This window comes from Ostrinia nubilalis, chromosome 7, assembly GCF_963855985.1.
Source record: "Ostrinia nubilalis chromosome 7, ilOstNubi1.1, whole genome shotgun sequence".
Classification (NCBI taxonomy): Eukaryota; Metazoa; Arthropoda; class Insecta; order Lepidoptera; family Crambidae; genus Ostrinia; species Ostrinia nubilalis.
The window spans coordinates 8,519,750-8,540,865 of NC_087094.1; the positions used below are offsets into that span (position 1 = coordinate 8,519,750).

The 21,116-nt window shown below is 39.9% G+C and overlaps 1 protein-coding gene across 2 annotated transcripts in view; it reads right to left on the reverse strand.

The window, feature by feature from the left end:
• LOC135073201 (teneurin-a) overlaps positions 1-21,116 on the reverse strand; it is a 55,021-nt gene that overhangs the window by 31,688 nt on the left and 2,217 nt on the right. The window contains exons 2-3 of one of the 2 annotated variants that reach the window (XM_063967290.1): positions 13,831-14,119; positions 7,172-7,231 (exon numbers count right to left, since the gene is read on the reverse strand). In XM_063967290.1, coding sequence (XP_063823360.1) covers positions 7,172-7,231; positions 13,831-13,958 — 188 coding nt within the window. In that variant the 5' untranslated portion in view covers positions 13,959-14,119. Of the gene's footprint in view, positions 1-7,171; positions 7,232-13,830; positions 14,196-21,116 lie in introns of those variants that run through there. The other variant, XM_063967291.1, reaches the window with a different exon arrangement.

Sequence of the window (21,116 nt, forward strand, 5' to 3'; positions counted from 1 at the left end):
ACGGTTTGAAACAAAAAGAATAAGGCTCGGGCACGGGCCGTGAGAACGCGTCTCCGTCGGCGGAGCGCCGTGCCGTCCATTTATCTTGAACAGTCGTGCGGGATTGGACCGGACAGCGATGTGCTTTTATTGCTTCGCCTCCCTAAATATAGGCTTACAGAGGTAACCCAGCGATTCTTTTTAGCCTTAAAATGATTGAACTGATGTATTGAATGCAACGCGCAAAGTGGCATGAGTACCACCTATTAGACCGAGGTTAAATTCAAAATGGGAATAAGCTTTCGATATTCTTGAAAATGGCTGCTAAAATATGAGCTTTATTAACTATGTATAAAGTTTGAATGTGAACAGTAAAATAAGTCTACTTAACTTGACAAGGATCATTCATGCCTGCTGAACGCGGACAGTTGTTCAAAATTCCATCAGACAATGACATTCAAGTCGATGTCCAATATTGGACAGTACCTTACTTTAAGTCAGGAATTTGTTTTTTAGATATTGCCAATTCTATGCTGAGCCATTCATAGCCTACTCGCTAGAACAGGTGGCACGTGACCGGTTCTAGCTGGTATGTAGTTGTTTGCATCGTAGGCCCGATGAGTTATGGACGGACGCCATTAATTTTATCACAAGCATCACAACTCTTGTATCAGCTAGCCATTATTTAATCGTACAATGATGGCATGTTTAATAGCAAAAAGCCTGATAAGATTGAGTTTAACATGCTAAATTGCATATGATAAAATTAATATAGTACTTTTGAATATAATTATTAGTTGAAGCGTTGGTATCGACGAGAAACTAATCAGTTTGCCTATACTGTTTTGGATTGTAGGTAGAGCTTGTGTTCACTATAGAACCCAAGAAGGCTTATATTTTACTACCTTGCTGTCACCTTTTTAGATATTCCACCGTATGTTTCTTTAACCGTTTAATTTTAAATTTAAAAAGATATAGCCCTTTCAAAAACGTAGGCAGAGTCACTTCATTTTCTTATTGTGGAGCCTTAAACGCCCCTTTTACATTCAGCGCGAGGGTCGAAGCGGTCGAAGCGAAGATCTTATCGACTTTATTTAATATACATAACGTTTTGTAATAGTGTTATCGAGTCGGTTTATTTTCAGGTATCTTCAAACTAATTACTTTGTGGATGAATAGAACAAAGAGATTATCGAGAACCGCCTGCAACATTGAGACAGACTTTCAATGATGATTGTTTCGCATGATTCATATTAAGCACAAATTAAGAATATAAAAGCGCTCGTGTTCGACAATGGAGCATCGGAGAGCCTTTACAAGACCAATAAAGACACAGCACATTCAAATGTCAAATGAGAAAATGTTGAAAGAATCAAAGCGCCGAGAAAAGTTTATAAGAACGAACAAACAGTTTAGTTGGGCAAATCGATACGAACTTGTATCCCCGGCTTTGAAGACGGTCCCTCGCCGCCGCCCTCCTGCAAGTCATGGGTGTAAATTCAAGAAAGCCCCTCAATTTAAAGCGAAATGTGTAACAATAGCGCCGACTCGCTATGCCAATTTCCTCCCCCAATAAACGCTTCGGTACAAAGAAACGGAATAAAATTATCACTTACAGGGCCGCCTATTATTCGGTGCTAAAGTTAAAAGAGGATCTCCAAATAAAGATCGACGTGAGGATTTGGAATAACATAAACGAATTTAAACAAGTGGCGATCATGCGTCGGCGGAGCCACGCCTGGAATCTGTCCACTTAAACGGCTGCCTCGCTCGACATCGATCACGCCCAAAGAATTAATTAAAAACATTCATCAAAATGGACTTCTAAATGGGCATCCTCCTCCGTTTAGTTAATCTACGGCTTCATTAATTACATGTTATAGTAATAAAATACGTAATCTATGACAGTCGATTAAGTTTACAATCGTTTAGGCCGGTGAAATTCATACATGGAAATTGTTATAGAATGCTATTAATTTCCGCAACGGCCAGCTTTAAATCTCATTAAACGGATAGCGGAGGTAATCTGCGCCAATAAATCCGCATTTTGTGCAGTGCACCGCGGAATGGTGTGCGATTTAAATACGCTAGGCCCGGATTCATTGAACTCGCCACTCTTATTAATAACTCTCATAGCCGATGTTTGTTTTGGTCGTCTCGGTTAGGTAATGCTGAAGTTGATTCATGAATGGAGCGCCCGTGCTGCCCGAAGTACGCGCCCACTCGCGTATATTTAGCGAACATAATTTTCCAAGAAATATGTCACACGACGGAAGTTCTAACATTTGCATTTAACAAGCAAATCTGGATTACATTAACCACTATCTAGTGCTAATTAAAATTCATAAATGGAATAGGAAATCTCGCTGAGGCAGTCTTATGTTGTAGAACACGGAGATAATTAACGCTTTCCTAGAAACAAGATTTCCTAATAAATTAAAGAGGTTTAATTTATTAGGAATTTCTTTGGAATACTAATGTTGTATGTTTGCTATTTAATATCCCAACACAGAAATTTATCCTTTCACTATATATTTTTTTCATAACTAATAACGATAGAGCTTAATATTAATCTTATCCCATCCATTCTAAATTATATAGATGGGCAATATAACAATCTAGATAGCTAATCTAATGCGGTGGCATGGAAGAGCTTACTGCGGCAGCCAGAGCGCTCTAGGCTCTCGGGCGAGTTTATCGCTATAAATGAATGGAGGCGATAGCGAATAAGCGGCCAATTACACTCGCCGCTAGACTGCGAGGACCCGCACGTAAATAATCGTGCTCACGCGCACTAACCCGATACTGATAAACAATTTTCCATTAGCCGTCGACCGACGCGCGCAGGGCGAAGCACATTTCCAATCTACATACCTAACGGAGAACCCGTATGCGATAGCCTTTATTACGGAGTTTGTCGTTTCAGGATATTATTATGATAATACTCAAGTTATGCAAACTAAGTACTGTAATAACTAAGGGAAATATCTGAGCTGGTTCGAAACCGCTCGACCTTTCCTGGCTTTGATTTGAACGATCGCATATAAAATTCAATTTTAACGTCTTTCCATGGAAAACGGCTCTTATAGAAACGGCCATCTAATTCTACAAATGGAGAGTTGAATATAAAATTTTATGTCGCGCTGAGATAACTATCAATGTGACCCGATTCCTCGAACGCAGGTCCTAAACTAAGCGCTCGGTATTGTTCAGCGAGACGGAAAAACGTTTTCGCAGGAGGCGTCCCACCGCGGGCACTCGTATTTCACCCGGAGTTCAATATTATTTCGACAGTCGCCGCACAAAGAGGCGGAAGGCCCGTGCCGCCGCGGGCTCCTCTCGCGTATCGCTCCACAATATTGTCCTCCCGCCTGCTGCCTCGGGTTACACTGTAAATATTTTTCGGCGGTTGCCTGATTGAAAAATTTTATCGCATTCCACCCCCACCTCTTCCGATAATGGATTGTGTTCGCTTTTAGGCGTACATTGACATGGGTACTGTCTACGAAGTCCCTCGGCCGGCCTGTGTACACAGCGGCATACGGCGCGCCGAGATAGCCGGCTATTACTGCTAATCAAACCGTTTGTACCCCACATATATATCAAACATACACGCGTTATTGGCAATTACGTTGGTATAATATAACTTGATCCAAATGTTCCAATTTGTTCCAGACTATGCAACGTTACAAAGTGAGCAAGTGATTACGGAATGAGATGCTCACGAGAACTAACTCATCTGCCTTTTCATAAGCAACTTTCGAAATATGGTTGCCCGACGGACCGGTTTCAACTGGGGAACTTTTGATGTATTATGATATCATTTTATACTCGGACAGTACGGACGAATGTATGTGCTTTTCAGTTGGAGCAAGCCAAACGAGCGCGAACTTGTTAGAGTAAGGGTTTATGAGTCTGCGGAAGTGTCCGAGACCTGTGCTGTAGCTATACGCTTGTGTATACGGTCCTGTCGCGGGCGGGGACAATATCTCTCTAATTATGTTTGTTTTGGGCGTCCGTGAGGCGTGCGGATTGTCGCTCGGCGCCGTTATTTATACAGTCGAAGATACAAATGAGGATCCATTACTGGATTTCCTCGATCTGAGCCTAATGAAAGACAAATAACTTGGGAGTTCAAAGCGATCGATAAGGGCATTTGCGTTAATTTGGTCGGAGAGATAACTTCGTAACTGGCAGTAGGTATTTATCTTATCTTACACCCAGACGTTCTACAGCTATGAATGAATATTATGAAAAAGAATAGTAAAAGTAATACGAGTATACATTATTAAGTTCCCCGTGCTCTACCATTCGGAATAAAAACAGCATCATAATAAAAACGCCGTAAAAGCAAAGAACAACCGCAAGTAGTACGGCAAGCTATAAATATTAAGCGGTGACAAAATGGCGTGCAGTGTCGGTATGTTCCTAACGGAGTATTTTGAACGGGGGAGTGATGCCGGCTAAGCATATAGGCTATACATTCCAACAACTAAAAGTTGGTGCCATTTTCAACCGTATATTGAGGACAGTAAGCGAGTTGGTTCGCGAATATTTCGTCACAAAGATTTAACATTAGCCCAGAAAACCACTGAGATGAGGGGCGCGAGTCATCCGTTGCACTACATTACCCGTGTCCCGGCGATTCTATGGGACCCCGTTTTGAATTAGAACCGATTGACATTTTCACTCATCTGCATTTTTTGGCTATAACCGACTCTATGATCCGTAAAATTTATTAAACGAATTTCCATGTGTAATATTTTACCAATTTAGCACGCTCAGTTACGATTTTGGAATTATGTCGTGTCATTACAACCCGCAATTTATTGCTTGCCTAAAATATATTAATCAAAATTTCACGCTTTGTTTTTTAACACGTTGAGTGCGAAACCAGGTCTATAGACCTTGTGTACGTCTCGCTTACCGTGCGGCTAAGAAAATTATAGTCTTCCTTGTCGTGCGAAAGGCATAACTTCAATTGGGTCCGGTGTAGGAAAGTGATGAATATATATCTATGATGTATTCTTAAAATAGAATCCAATGATGTACCTACCTTAATACCAGGTTTTTAGACCTGGTACCGCACGGAAGTAATAAAATGTCTTCACAATGCGAAACCAGGTCGAAGCACCTTGTACCCTGTGCACCTGGTACCGCACCCCACGCTAGCTTCGTGCAGCCAGTGTTGCCTCGCATTCGTAAGAAACGCACATGTCGACATGGCGTCAAGAGAAACAAACAAAATCAAAACTGCAAATTGATTATAATTTAATTTGCTACACGATTTATTGCTAATATAAATAGTTTTTCGTGACAAACATTTGAAGTTGTAACTAAATGTTATTAAATAATATGTTTTCTTTAAATATAGCTTATTTAAGTATTTATGCACGTATGTCTTATTTGTAAAATATTTAGACTTAATTATCAAAACATCTTTGTTTGTCACTTTTTTAAATTTTTATTAAAACTTAATTAAAACTATCGATATTTGTATTTCACATCCCTAGAATACCCACCAGACTTCCCTACTTCAGTGCGGCACAGGGTGCATAAGCCTTGTATTTTGAATATAGCTATAATTTTTATACTAAACAAGTTATTCACGAACGCCTTCAGGTGTATGTCAATAAATGCATTATTATTAATATTCAAAGAAAAAAAACACAATATCTATTAACATGAAGCCAAAAATAAAATTAATATATCGTAAATATTACAAGGTCTTTAAGCCTTGTGCCGCCACAATGTAAGTTTTAATACCAGGTTTACTGACCTTGTACCGAAGGAATGGAAAGTATTAGAAAGTTACTGCCGCAGTAAAGGTGTTAATGGATATTCCGATTTGCATGTGGACAATAATACCTACTGTGGCAAGTTTCCAAGTTCTTACACCGAAGTAATGAATTAGGTATCAAGTCTTAATCGCCAGATGAATGCCAAGAAAATTAATACCTGAAAGAAATGGTCTCTCCTAATTTTGTATCCAGAAAGTCAATGATCTACAAATATGCCAGACTCATTAGTGCATTAAGCTTTTAATGTGCTGAGTTGAAACTCTGTGCTTGCATTCACAAAGTGGAAACAGTTCGCGGTAAACATACTTTCAGTTTTCCTATACAATATTAATGGGGGATTCCAGCGCAATCACTCTACGCTTGACCAACCCTCGGGTAATTCATCGTTTGCTTGCACTAACCCATTGAATTGCTAAGCGCTGAATATTTACAAGCGTAATGACTGTAACGTTCTCTAATGATCAACGTATTCTATTGGCATTTAACCACTGTGAGAAGATAAACCAGTTGTCAGGAATGAACTATATTATTCAACTATCGATTCTAGGTAATTGGCGTTAGTCGCTTCAGTAGCTTTGTTTCTTGTAGCTTCAGTTTGTAAACTTGGAACCATTGAACCTTCACTAAGATCGGCATAATTTACATTCAAGTCCTGAATATTAAAATAATATAAATACATTACGAAATGATCAATGAAAAAATATGTCATCTAAATCCATGAGAGAAAAATTACATCATTAATTAAACCACAAAAATAGATTTAACGCTATTCGAATTTTATTAGATGACATTTTTATTACGGTCCACTGGCAAGTATAGAGCTGTAAATCGAAAGAAGGGCAATCAATGATGATTCTGTAATCTCACAGATCTTCTATATGGTAGGTAAAACAATTAAAATACTTTTTGTAGTTAATTATACATAATGTAGTGTAACATTTAATTAAATGGTGGAAACAAATGTATACGGATGTGACAAGGTTAATGTGAGTAAGGGCTAGTAATGACAAATTCTACAATCCGTGTATTTTCACATGTTAGGTGTCAACTGCTACATTATTACGTTGTTTTCTTGGTGATCTTCATACTGAACCGCCCACGCGAACACGAAGTCTGCGACCGCCTATCACAAGTCACAGTCATTTTGGTGTGTTACGATTATTTTACAACTGCCGTACTTGTAAAAGTGTATTAGAATCCCTCGGGTCGTAATAATGTTTGATGTACGCTTCGGAGCGTTAACCCTATCAAATCAAAGCGGATTAATGTGTCTCGAGAGTTGTGTGTGTTACTGGTGTCTCTAATTACGTTTATGGTTCGGCTAGAGTTATGGTAATGTTCGGCAGCCCGTAGATGCCGGGCTACGGTGTTGTCGTGTCACTGATACTTACGACTCTGAATTTAGGGTCTGTAGGGCGAGCCATTCGTTAGTCACGCCCGATGACGTGTACCTTGGACAAGACCAAAACTGTTATTAGAAAAGTTTCGTCGTTCTTTTATTTTAAGGTACTCGTCTTAAAAGGTTTTAATAGCTTCAAGTTAAGGAAACATTCCCATTGAACACACCTTTAGAACACAGAAATTCTTTAAATGACACACATTCGTTTAATCGCAGAAATATGGAGTTGTTTACGAAAAGGACATTCTTACAGTGCCCTCGTGTCTCTTCCCTTAGTTGCACATTGCGGCAAAATGCATGAGTTTCCGGACACAAACAAAGGCACTCGGCACGCAAAGCCTGCAGTACCGCGAAGCCCTAAAGGGTAAAAAGAAAAGGCGTTTCGTGGTAAAAAGTGAGTTAGGGCGAAGCTTTGTTTGTGTATGGCGCGAGTTAAGTGTTTAGATAAGTGCAGCTGAGAGCGGCATGCGCGTTTGTTATCGCTCGGAGAGCTAGGAGCCAGACAAATGGAGCCACCCTGTGTGGTCCACTGTTGGTCCACTCTCTCCAAATATGTGCACTCCCAAGAAACTCACCTAATATAAGAGCGGACTTTGAACCACTTACAGCGAAAACTATTTACAATTTTAGTAGAGCAAAATGTTAGAGCTGAAGGAAAACTCAACAATGGCACAGAATAAGTAATAGTACAGGTACAGAAGGATTACTCCGCAAGACGATTTAAATAAATGCGAGTCTTGCTACGACGCGATACAGTGGAATTCAGCTCGTACAGCACTACGTACCTACAATTTTATTCACCTACAAGTTTTGTCTCTTTCTATCGCGTGCCTCTGAACTCTTCTTACGCTGTTAGGGTTGCTGTCTAGTAGTGTCTAGTAAAAAAATAATTAATCTACTTATTTTTAATGAGGTACGATAGTAGGTAAAGTACGCATTCATTATGGAAAACCTTGGGAGAGGCCTTTGTCCAGCAGTGGACGTCATTTGGCTGAAACGAACGAACGCATTCTGAGCAGTAGTCATGGTAGGTTAGGTTCCTATACTATCCTAAGAATTATTGATTACCTACATGGCCAACATACCTTTCAGCATCTTTGGGAAGCGAAAAAAAAGATAAATCCGGTAGATTTATTTTCGAATTTAAACACCCGAACGCCGCACAATAATATTTATTTCTCTTTATGTCCATTTTGAAATAATACTTCGATCATAGAATCAGGTACTACAACGCACGCTGCCAGCGTCCTGACGGGCGCGCGCGTGACACTCGACTGATATAATACCCGCCGGCGGAGCGCTTCGCTGTAGGTAATTATCGGATGTACCGCGCGGAGTGAGCCAGGCCTGACAATGGTTAATGAATTTTATGAAAGGGTTAATGATTTTTTTTGTTTGGTTGAAAGCTATTTTATTTATGTTTTTTTCATGTGTAGGTATTTGTTGTCATTAATTTCCGATTTATGAAGTGCTTATTGCTAACATTGGTATATTTATAGCATGATAGCGTGACCTAGGTCATCATTTAATTCGTTTAATAGTTAATTTATTATTGAAGCAATTCATCAATCGGGAAATTATTTTGTATCGATATCGAATATTTATAGTAAAACGAAGCGGACTGTGCTCCTGAATTATAAAACATTCAAATTCAAATAAGGAGAGAAATAAATCCACGCGAGGAAACGTCGACATTACATATTACTGCGGGAATGCCAGGCGCCTATTCATTACAGTTATTTATAGGAGGTAGTGTCAAAGCGAGGTTTGTATTTATTCGGACGGCACGGCAGTTTGTTTATTTTTAAAACGGGTTAGGCTAAATACCCTTTCGATAAGCGACCAGTGAACTGAGCCGTGTGCCGTCAAAATAGTCGTGATCAACCGTCTGCGCCGGCGCGGCTCGGTGCTGCCCGCGTCACTGTCATACTGTCACGGATCCAATATGCGCTGTCTCTGAGATGACGGAATATTGGATTCTAATAATAGACTTTCATCATTACCCAAATATGCGTTCAATGAACTCTCTAACGGTTGCATCTTCTCTACAACTTTGAATATAAATGGATTTTCATAAACATTAGGTACGAGCACAATACAAACACAATGCTCAATCTTCAGTATAATTTGAATCCTCAAATAATATCAGTTATTATATCAACGCGACGGACGACACAAATAGTATCTTCCGAAGGCGAACTGCCGGAAAACAATTTCCAATAGCAGCATTTAGAATAGGCACATAGAGTCGGACTTAATCAATATTGAAAGGAGACAATGGGCATCTCTTATTCAAAACGGAAACTATTACAGCTTTGCCATTGTATTCGGAGCCTCACCTCGATGAGACATTATTCAAAAGAAGAGTGGTTTGTTTACAAACGTTAGGAGATAAGTATTAGGAGTCGTCTACACAAGATTACGGGTGCGCGACAGTAACTCTGGCTCGAGTTGGATGCCGATCGATGTCAACGTGAAAGATTTATGTCGAGCTTGGTGACAGAATTTCGTTTTAGATGCACCTGGATTATCCTTTGCAGTCAAATGCACTGACATACATTATTGATGGGCTCTGTGGTCGACCTGATAAAGTCTAAATAAACAGCCCGCTCGAATAGCAGTGTGGGTTTTATTGTTTGAAATATCTCTTTAAATTATTCTCACACGACCCAATAACTACATCTGCATTGCGTTGCGGGGATATATTGGTAGAAATTGGTGATAGTGACTTGGCATATTTTATCTCATTTTGAATCTTTCAACTCCCAACACTAATAAAACAAATTAAGTTTTCAAATCGATGTCAGTCAAATGATCAATGTAATTATGTATTAAACACAACATGACCATATTGACCATACGTCGGAATGAAGATGTACGTACGTACGTACATACATTAAATTGAAGACTTATGAATTGAGTGTTCCATTTGTGCCAGACAATGAAACGTGCGATGTTGTACTGATGGCTGATGACACAGAGTAATTGGTTCGTTTGATCGAGCCAATTATAACCGATTGAGTAGCAAGATTTAGTTTAATGAAATGATTGTATGGACATTATACATTAGGTTACAGGCAGATAATTGAACTTCCTGCGGCGGGCTACGATTGGTTTGAAGTAAGCGCCGAAGCCGATGCTGCGCAGTGCCCCTTTCATAGCACAAGAGGACATGTGGTGCTGACTCGATGAGGCATTTCCTCTAATTATATGGGCTATTAATAAGACGCTCAATTTGTTATCGGCTGTATTTTATTGACTTTGAAAACGGTTCAAAGCCAAGTTTAATCTACGAAGCCGTGAATGGAAATTATTCGAAGATTGACGAATATTTCTAATGCCGTATAATTTTTACTTTTTGAGATTCACGGGTTACTATAATTAAATTGACGTACAAAAAAGTTTCAAGTAGGTACTCGTATGTAAGCGTCCGTTACATGCCTCTATGTTTAACTCAACAAAGGTGAACGAAGAATGTTTCTTGTCAAGTACAGTTTACTTTTAACCGCTCGTCGTTCCAGTTAAATGGTTTTTGTTTATTTGACCCCATCGTGCAGTATCTGAATGCATAAATTAATTAGTAGATATGGCTTATGCGAATCGGATGTTGAACAAAGCGAAACTCTGCAGGGGAACGTTTGCTTTGGCAACGATCGTCTAAACGCTATTAACAAAGTTGCCAGTTTGAGTTGGAGTTTGATGGGTGAACGGTGTTTGCGTTGTCCGGGACGTATGGAAATCATTTCTTGCTCGGGTGAACTTCCCGGCTCCATATACGGACAAATATTTGCTGTCAGTCTGAAACTGTCTTGCACGGCTTGGTGATCGTGTCTCTGTACACGATTGCCGCATTTGCGCTGATTACCCCGCGCAGCCAATTACAGACTTGCGACTGGATTCCAATTTAAAAGTTTGTTTGCTCTATCGAGTACCTAATACATTATGTATGGGCACACACAGCTTTTGAGGTTGACTGACGTGTTTGTTTTAGACTGTGGGAGTAGCTTTAACTGCATATTTTGCATTTTTTATGGTATCACAAGATTGTATGATATGATGTTAAAAAATTGAAGAAGTATTATTATTTTTATATAGATTACAATTTTGGTATAGATTACAATCTGTCGGTAATTTCCCACGACCGCTGACCATGAAAAATGAATCAATTATATCAAGTCGAAACTGTTTATGTTGATGACTCGTCGATGGTCATCGGTAATTGCGCAAGCGTCGCTCGGGGTTGTTACCTTTATAATGGCAGTTTCCTCCTCTGAGCGTGTCGGGCTGGGCGCGAGGGGCGCCCCACGATGCTATCTGTGCTCCATTGTTGCGTGCACTTAACCGACATATACACTCGACATCAAATAAATCGCACCTCCCGCGACAAGCATTTTCAAACGTATGCATCCCCACTTCCCACCAATATTGGCACCATTTAAAAGCCTAGTTCTAACCTTCATTTCATTAAAGGAAAGGTTTTTACCCCAAAAATGTGTCTAGGGAAGGATCCAGAGTCACTTCTTCAAAAAATAGGTAGTTACGCTAAAGCCAACTTTTATGACTATAAAACTGTTAAGTTGGGAATAATCGCTATCCATCTGTTAAAGAGGACACGTGAGATCATTATTTGGTTTTATAACCATAAAAATTGGTCTAATTGATCCCATAGGTGGGCCCAAAGTGAGGTATTTTTTCGAGTCACATTTATGGTATATGTTAATCATTTATTAAGAAATTAAATGTGTTTTTCTTTAAGGATATTTATTGGGCTTTCAAATAACACCAATATTGTTGGGGCACCATGATTGTGTCAGAAGAAAATCGTTAAAGTTCGCGTCGCGGAAGGTGCGGTTTATTTGATGTTGAGTATAGTTGCCTTGTCCGGCTCTTGTTAACACATTGTATAGGAAATTACATTCTTTACTCACCGCTAACTCAAATAGCAATTCCGTTATAGATCACCGCTCGAGCATATCAAATTGTTACCATTAGACGACCCGACGATAACGTGAGGCTATTAAGCAAACTAATACTGCTATTAACGAATTCAGTATTACAAAGTAAACAAAGCAAGACCAAAACGTACACGAATATGCAAAACAAGCTTTCGGCAAAGGACCCGAAGCTATTGACAAAATAAATCAAAGCTATGCATATTGAATATCATTACATACTTCCTTTCCGTAATGGTATGGCCATTTTGTACTGATATTGCAATATTAATAGTTGGGATTCGCTCTCGAATCTGTCGAAATTAAGTTGAGCGGCGATTGGGGTGGCGCAGATGGCAGTAACGGCCCCGCCCGCGGCGAACGTGTGCCAAGTATAAAAATATGATTTATGGCGAAGCATATAGAAAGAGCATCCGCACGAATTCTATCTAGTTCGCGAGCCATTAGCACACACATCTGCATTCAACTAGTACTCGGAAAAACTATTAATTCTTTCTTATTCCTCGAACTCTACTCTTTACTCCCTAAGGAAGATCCGGAGAGCTTTCGAATTAGTTCTGTACTTTAATAATGTTCGGTGGTCTTCCGAGGTTTGGAAGGGCTGTACTCGTACACTGCCATGTTTATGAAGCCTTGCAATATGAAATAGATGTTTTCTGGCTCCAGGCTCTTTGTTATTACTTCGAGAGTAGCGCGAGGGGCGGCGAACAGTTGGGGTCGGTAAGTAAACAAGTGCTGCCGACTGATTCAACTAGTCAATTTAATTGAGTATTTTCCTCATATCTTTCAGATTCATTTTGTTATACTTCCGCTCGTATATTGTTTGTCCGCAAATAGCCTATTGTCAAGTAATAATATTGAAAACTTTTGCCGTTTACCTTGTACGTTAATCTTCAGATAATCTTTTATTTCTTTTGTGATCTTTTTCGCACAAATCTTTTGCTCGAGTCGGATGTTTAATCACTTTTTGTAATTGAAAAGTTAAAGGGTTTCAGGAGTCTCAATTTATGTTATGGAAGTTCTTTAAAGCCATGTGGGACCTTTCCTCTTTGATATTTAATCATTAATTGCTTGTAATCGGAAATAAAACCAAAGGGCTCGACATTAATTTATATGCCTATGAGAAAGCTTTGAACGGCACTGTGGTGTTTGGCATATTTTCCGGGTGATTATAAACGCTTGTTCCGCGGTGAGCTTTCGATGTAGTCGGCTTTATCAAAGCTCAGTAATTTATGTGCGCCGTCGGCTCAACTGTTTGAGCTTTATCTCGCCGCTGCTGAATGTTTCTGTGTTTGATAATGTCTATTATAATTAAATTTATCTTTTCTCGTTTGTTTTCTCTTTTTAGATAAGATTCTCTGTGTCTTATCGGTGATGCTAGACAGTTAATATTTGTTGCTGGACACCTCTTGACTATAACTGACCTCTGCGTCCGTTACCACGCGTTGATAGCGTGGGAAATACTCGTGCACTACTGGTTAATTAACTATGATAAGCTATAAATACTGTTATTAATTACTGATAAATAGAAATTCTAGTAACCTTATCAATTTAAATGTAATTGAAAATAAACAGCAAGAAATCTTATTAGAAATTAGGTTTCATTCATTAATGATGTTGTTGGAACGGGTTAGTTCGATTGATGACTTACCTGGTGTTCGATGTATTAGTACAAGCATAGGGTCCTGTGGTGACTTACCTAGGGTCCACGAAAGGCTCCGCGTAGATGTTTCTGACGGGCTGGCGGCGCGGCAGCGGCGGGGGCACCGGGCTGAAGCCCTCCATCATCTCGTCCCGCTCGCTGTACTTCAGCGACTTCATCGTCATCCTGCTGCTCCTCGGTACTACAGTCCACTTCACAAACTCTCCGGGCGCAACATCACTTAAACGTCAACTTTCGTCACTTACATCGTTACTAACACTATTATACATTTTCACTGAGTTTATTGATTGATCGTTGACATTTCCGTGCACTATCTTATTTGGTTCTGGAAGAGACGTGTTTGTTTGTGTCGGGGTTCGGGATACGCGTGACGCAGCACAGCGCAACCGTGCGGGCCGAGTGAGCGCGGTTGACTGTTGCGCTGCGCTCGTATCCCGCGCCCCGGCCCTCGACTAGAGACCTTACACCCGAGCTTTTGTCGTTTTTTGCGCCCGCGCCGAGGTGCCATCAAAGCTTGCTGAGTTATTAGAACAGGACAAAAAACTCTACAAGGACCACATAGTGCATGGAGCTGGCGCAACCGAACGTGAAGTCGGACGCTGCACGTGATGCGGTTAAATTTTTCATTGTGTTTTTATAAGAACGACTGTTGTGAAGTGTGAATAACAGTTTTTTTTATGAAATCGCGGGGTGTCCTTTAAGATTAGCCGCCTGTGTATTGCTAAATGCCTTTTCAAGATTTTTTTACTAAGATTTATGATCAAAATATTATTATTTTCTTAGGTTCCTAACTAATAAGTGTTTGTAAAAAAATAAAACTTTGTTTTGACCAATTTAGATGGATGATTCATACGACAAGAAGACGACAAGTTATATCGATAGGTACCTAGGTAGATAGGACTATAAGACAAGATTAAAGACAACATAATTTATACAAGACAAGATTTTCGAATCTTAACCACGATGCGAATAAAATTACGGGCTCGGACACGATACATTTAATCTCAAACTAAATTACTTGGGGTGATTTCGCTTATTACGGTTGAACCTGAAGCCATGTTAAAGAAACGCAAGGTAAAACTGCAAATAATTGGAGTTCAGACAAGAAAGGAGAAAGCATTTAATCGATACGATTATCGAAGGATGAGGGTCGGGTCGGCCGAGCACGGGGTTTCTACGAATTACGAATGGGGGTAAGTGCTGGTTCACATGGAAGAATTTCTTTCAGAATAGCACCAAATTTTCGAAGCAGACTTGTATATTACACATTGCAACGAACATTTTACTACATGCGCTTTGTACAGCGCGGTAAAACCCAAGTTATATGCAAATAATAAGATCTAGATGGATATATTATGCGGAGCGTTCGTGTATGGCAGTGATAGTTCAAAGTCCCCCTGCTGCGAGCGGCTGCCTGGTTGATCTCACTGCTTTGCATGTCAAACAATTACCCCAATACACATTGTTCACGACAAATACGAGAGGCGTACACACAGTAACCTTTTTTGTTCTCTAAAATATTTGTTTTCAAAACTCGTTACCCTTTGCTCAAATTTTATTTACGATCGCCGAAATTGTGTTGCGAGCGTGATATATTGAATGTTTACTAATTTAACGGCGCCGCTCCTGTGTGACCAGCACACAAAAAGTGACTTGGCAAAGGCGCGCGTCGAATAGAAAGGGCCGCGCCGAAATTATGTAAAAACCTGTCCTATGGGCCTGAATTATCCCGCAAGGATAAGGAATAAGAATATAAAAGAGGCTTAGAGTTTTCCATACGGCTTTTTGAAGAAGCAACGAACGCGAGATTTACATACATACATGTGGGTAAACATGCTCGTTGCCGAAGTGTCTCCGAGTACCTGTATAATAAATTGATTTAAGCGCCTCCTGACAGGTTTAAGTATGTTTTGACAAACATTAGGGAATTTAAAGCCCCTGTGACAAAACTTTGTTTTGTGTCTCTCAAGTGACGTCTGTCGCAGACACGAAGTGAATTTTCGTCGAGTTAGGACGAAACTCGCTTTGTGAACGAACTTCTTTTTGAGGACGAACTTAAACGTGGATCATTTGAATAAGTAATCGCCGTACTTAATGCGAGTACAGTTTGATGAGACCGTTCCGTGCTAACTTTCATATTGATAGAGTTATCGAATGTTAAGGTTTCTGATTCTTTTATAAAAAAATATAAGTTACTAAAGCTAATCCTTATTTTAAAAAGATAACTTATCTTTTTGTTACATCTTTAAATGCACCAGACAAGTATTTCGTTCGTTCGTTTCAGCCAAATGACGTCCAATGCTGGACAAAGGCCTCCCCCAAGGTTTTCCACAATGCACGGTCCTGCGCTGCCCGCATCCAGGCTCTTCCCGCGACCTTTACCAGATCGTCGGTCCACCTAGTAGGAGGCCTGCCCACGCTACGTCTTCCAGCCCGTGGTCGCCACTCGAGAACAAGTATTTACTATGACAAAAAGTGCAAAAGCAATATTTATTGCAAACTTATAGGACGAGGTTCAATAATATTGTATAGGTAACAATACAGGACAATGTTAAGTCTTGCACTTTATAAGACTTGCAAGTTACATAAATCGAGTTTTGAATGTCAGTAAATTGTTAATCTTCGTTACTGCAGCTAAATCGTTTGATAACGTTGAAGAGCTTTTCACTGAAACTGCTTACTATTCATGTGTCATTTCTCTATTGGACAGTAAAAGCAAAATCCATAACGTGTCGCAGTATCGCCCACGTAATCGTCTAATATTTTAAGGAATGAGCTATTTACGACTTTGGAGGCATTCGATTGTTGCTCAGATAGTAAATTCGAAGCCACAAGGGATCACAGAGAGCAAGTAATGTACGTGCGTGTACACGACCGATGCATATACGGCGAGTAGGAAGCGCATCGTAAGATCGTTTCCCATGGCACAGACGCTGAGTGATGTATTTCTGACCGGATTGATGTATAGTGCAGGTTGTTCTTGCACTTGAACTTGTAGCATTTACGCTCGCTCTGGGCTCGTAACGTACTGTCTCTATGGATGCTTTGTTTGTGCAACAGTTTCTGATCTCACATACACTTAAATCTTAAGCTTCCAAGTCCGATTTACGCTACTTAATCGCATAAAATAGAACAATTACTGTGTTGTTTACATTTTATGAGCATTGTTGCCTGTTTAAGAGCAGTTGACTAATAAACACGTTTTAGTCGGTGTATTTACATAGACATTAACAAGGCGCCCGTTCGTTACAGCCGTATTAATCTCCGCTCCTGGCCCAAATAAATTTCGACATCCGTCAGCTACTAGTAGGCCGCCCTACAAAAAACGCTCAGCTATTTTAATTGGCGTAGCATTTTAAAAAACATTTTGTACAAAAAATGTCACCGACTTAGTTTGTAGAATGTGCAACTTGAAACGATGTGACGACGACGACGAGGAACTTAGATCGTTTTCAAATTAATTTCAAAGTAAAAACGTAAACCAAAATTAATAAAGTTTAATACTCTGGTATGAATAATTTCCCAGAAATGACGTAGACGGGACGTGGAGGGTAAGTTTCGCTAAGTTGTAGTTCCGTCGATCGTTGTTCGTTCGTCCCAACCAAAACAATTTACGTAAGCAATTAACTGACGGAATCGAGCTTTCATTAAATGTTCCGTAAGTTTTGCTAGTGCGAACAAGTTGTGTAAGAGTAAAGAAATTAAGATTAATTAACGTACCTATGGGCGTTTGTTCGCGTTCGTTAGCAGCCCTAGCGGTGCATGAGTGTGCGCGTGTGTATGTGGAGCACGTTTCATAAGATAAAAGACGATATTGATTCCGTGACGAGCCAAGAGCGGGCTGTGGGAAACGATTCCTGCACGTTTAATAGATGCCCCGAGGAAACGGGCACATCAGCACTCTTTGTTCGACGTTCTAAGAAAAATCATTAAAAACACTCTTTTAGGGGAGGATCTCGAGGCTCGAATTATACGGAGTTGCGGTTTCAGTTTAAGTTGCGCGACTCGTTGAATTTGTAACGTGTATATTAAGTTTCCGAGTGTAATTAACGAGTTAAGGGTACCATAGCGGGGACTTTATTCCTAGTTTAGCGACGGTGGCCGCAGGACGGGCCGCATTCCCGCCGGGTAATTACGCACGCCCGTCTCGTTCCCAGCCGCAGCTCTAACATTTTATGCCTCATTTCGTACTGTATGATTTGCTGCACACAATATTTACTGTAATTATCGTGGGAGCAATCTACGTTCGCGTGCGAATCGAATTCGCGCGTTGAACTTCGATGACAGGTATTGTTTTGGTCGCGAAGCGTTGACTGGCAAAGTGGCAATTATGACGTTGGTAGTGTGATTTCCATGTCCAAGTCAGAACATTGTATAATTTGAACTTTATCAATAAGAACCGGTTAAAGAATTGTTTGTATTCACAAACATATTTTTTTGTTGAAAGAAAATGTCTAGATAGTTATGTCAGAAAAGCTCTGGGAAAAAATTAATGACCGTATAGTAGTCTTGGTGACACATCTAAAGCTCTACTCAAGGAAATCTATGTAGCAGCAGCTGAAGATGTATCTCCCTAAAACATAAAAGATTACGTGTGCTCGCTCAGTTAGGCACCTGAAAACATTTTAAAAGTATTCGTCGAACGAAGGCCGATATAAGCTGTACCTACTATTTCTTATGTTCAATTAAAACACTGGTTGGTTAGTTATTAACACGTTTAGTGCTTTCTCAAAACTAGATACCAGAGTCTAGAATCTAGACTGAAGAACTACTCTGGAAGAACTAGAACTGCTCTCTATAAATAGTTTTAATAGGTACTTTAAATGTCACATAAAATCGCCATTTTTAATGCCCGATTTGCAGCAAAAAAGCAAGTAGGTATTTAAATATCGATTTTAATAAAGCTGACTTAACTAAATAAATTATTTAATTACAGAAAAATACAGTGCAATGCCAGATAAAAGCATTCTCCTTGGAATACCAGTTCTCAACCTCAGTATTTTTCCGTCGTGGAAATGCCTTAATTTATTTCTTGGCTATTTGGGTACATTAAAGCCATGGCCATGTACCTATAAAAATAGTTATATTCAGCAGATAAGTAATGCGGGTTTGGGATGCGGAAAGTAAAAAGCGTCTCTACAGCTTTCCTTCACGTCTTTATGTAAAATCGATGCGCACCTCGCTTCAATCGGATATTATTTTTTATAACTTCCTCGACAAATGTCGCTGAAATACAGATAAAAACAGAATAATATCAAAGCCGTGTGCTACCGAGAATCACCTTTCCAATAGTGAGAAAGCAGTTCTGGGAATGTTATTTTATAATGCTCTCGGTTTACTAGTAAATACGTTTTCTGAAATAACCTGACATTTGTCTTCGGGATAGTACCTACATCAGTTTTGTTGTAATCCCAACTAATATTATAAATGCGAAAGTAACTCTGTCTGTCTGTCTGTCTGTCTGTCTGTTACGCTTTCCCGCTTAAACCTCGCAACCGATTTTGATGAAATTTGGCATAGAGATAGTTTGAGTCCCGGGAAAGAACATAGGATAGTTTTTATCCCGGTTTTTGAAACAGGGACGCGCGCGATAAAGTTTTTCTGTGACAGACAAAATTCCACGCGGGCGAAGCCGCGGGCGGAAAGCTAGTAATGAACATAATTGATGATCAAATAATCAGTCAGCGTTTCTACAAATATAGCAGCGGAAGAGTGGAAATAGCAAACGTGGTTGTCATTCTTGCGGCTGCGATATACAGCATATTCGTGCGCTATATTTTAGAAGTGGAGATCAAACGTTTCTGAGTTAGTGTGGATGATTAGACCCGACAGCGCCGGCCGGCGGCCGCGGCTCCGTCACAACAAGTCTTCGCGAAACACGCCCCGAGATAAAAGCGACTCGTAGCTTTTTATTCCCATGTTTTTTCTCCTTTGGCGCTGGCTCTTCACAAGTTTTAACGGTTAATTTGTCATTAGCTCTGCATCTGTCAGCGCGTTTGTCGCTTGCAGGGCTGGGGTAGAAAGAAATGTGTTAAGCTATGAGCGGTTTTAAACGAAAGCAATACATAAAAATTAAAAATTTGAGCGATGGAAATCAATGAAGACGCCGGTAATGACGTCGCGGCGTCATTAATGATTATAATGGCCGGGGAATTGTTTCTAGTGCGTAATGGCGGGAAGGTAGGGGCGAGTCCGGAAATTGTCCTCTTGTCGGGCCTCCGGCGCATTAGCAGAGGACATTAGGCCGCGTGCGTGTCGTATCATTTGTGCCACGACACACGACTGTCACTCATTTTTACCTTCGAAGACGAATCTGATGTGTAACGGACAATGAGTCGGCGGAATTGTTGGGTAGGTACAGCGTGAGAACGCAAACAGGGTTCGGGCGGATCGCGTCATGTGTCATGGAAACTTAGACGAACCATTAACGATCGACGAATCTTCCAGCAATTTAGTTTGAGCACATAATTGCGAGAACAAGTTGAAGCTAATTGATGTCCGGGCCGGGCGAGCCGTTAGCGAGCAGGTTCTTACATACGGCCCCACATAGTTAATAGAAGTCGTGAGACCCCAACCAATATGGTGTACGCTGATTTGACTACATTATCTGTGATTTATTGCATGAATAGTGAATAGGTAGCGTAATTGGTTTTGTTCTTAAAGTTTTTAATAGGTAAAAGAAAGTAGTAAAGTTACTTATGTCGTAACACGATGTTTGAGTAACTTCTTAAGTGAGCTTTTTCACTTTCCCAGCAATAAAACTTTTACAAAAATATATTTTCTAAGCACAAGTATATCTTTCTAAAAAGTACTTGTGGCTTCTTTCGTGCAAATTTCGATCAAGACCTTTTTCAAGCCTTATTTAACCCTATTAATCGTTTAAGTAATACTTATTATTGCAATAAAATATAGTCATATGTCCTTTTCCGAAGATCCATCCATGTCTAAACCAAAAAACTTACGAATGAAAAACTTTAAAAATAATCTTAGGGTAAAAATAGCCTACAATTTACAAAGTTACTTTCGCAATTATTAAAGTGGATAATATGGATTGTATCTCAAATTATCGGTAATTAAATCAGAATTAATTCCGCGTTAAATAGCTACTAGGATTGTTATCAATGCTGTGTCCATGAATAAATAATAAATGTAGGGGAATACGAGTAATTGTCGGTCAAGATAATTACTATGTTAAACCGGCCGCCTGGATTACGCTGCATATGACAAAGTAATGTCATTTCCATGACATAATATGACATTTGTAAGTTTAATATGCCTAATTGATATGGATATGAATAAAATTGAGCCTGGTCACGCTATAA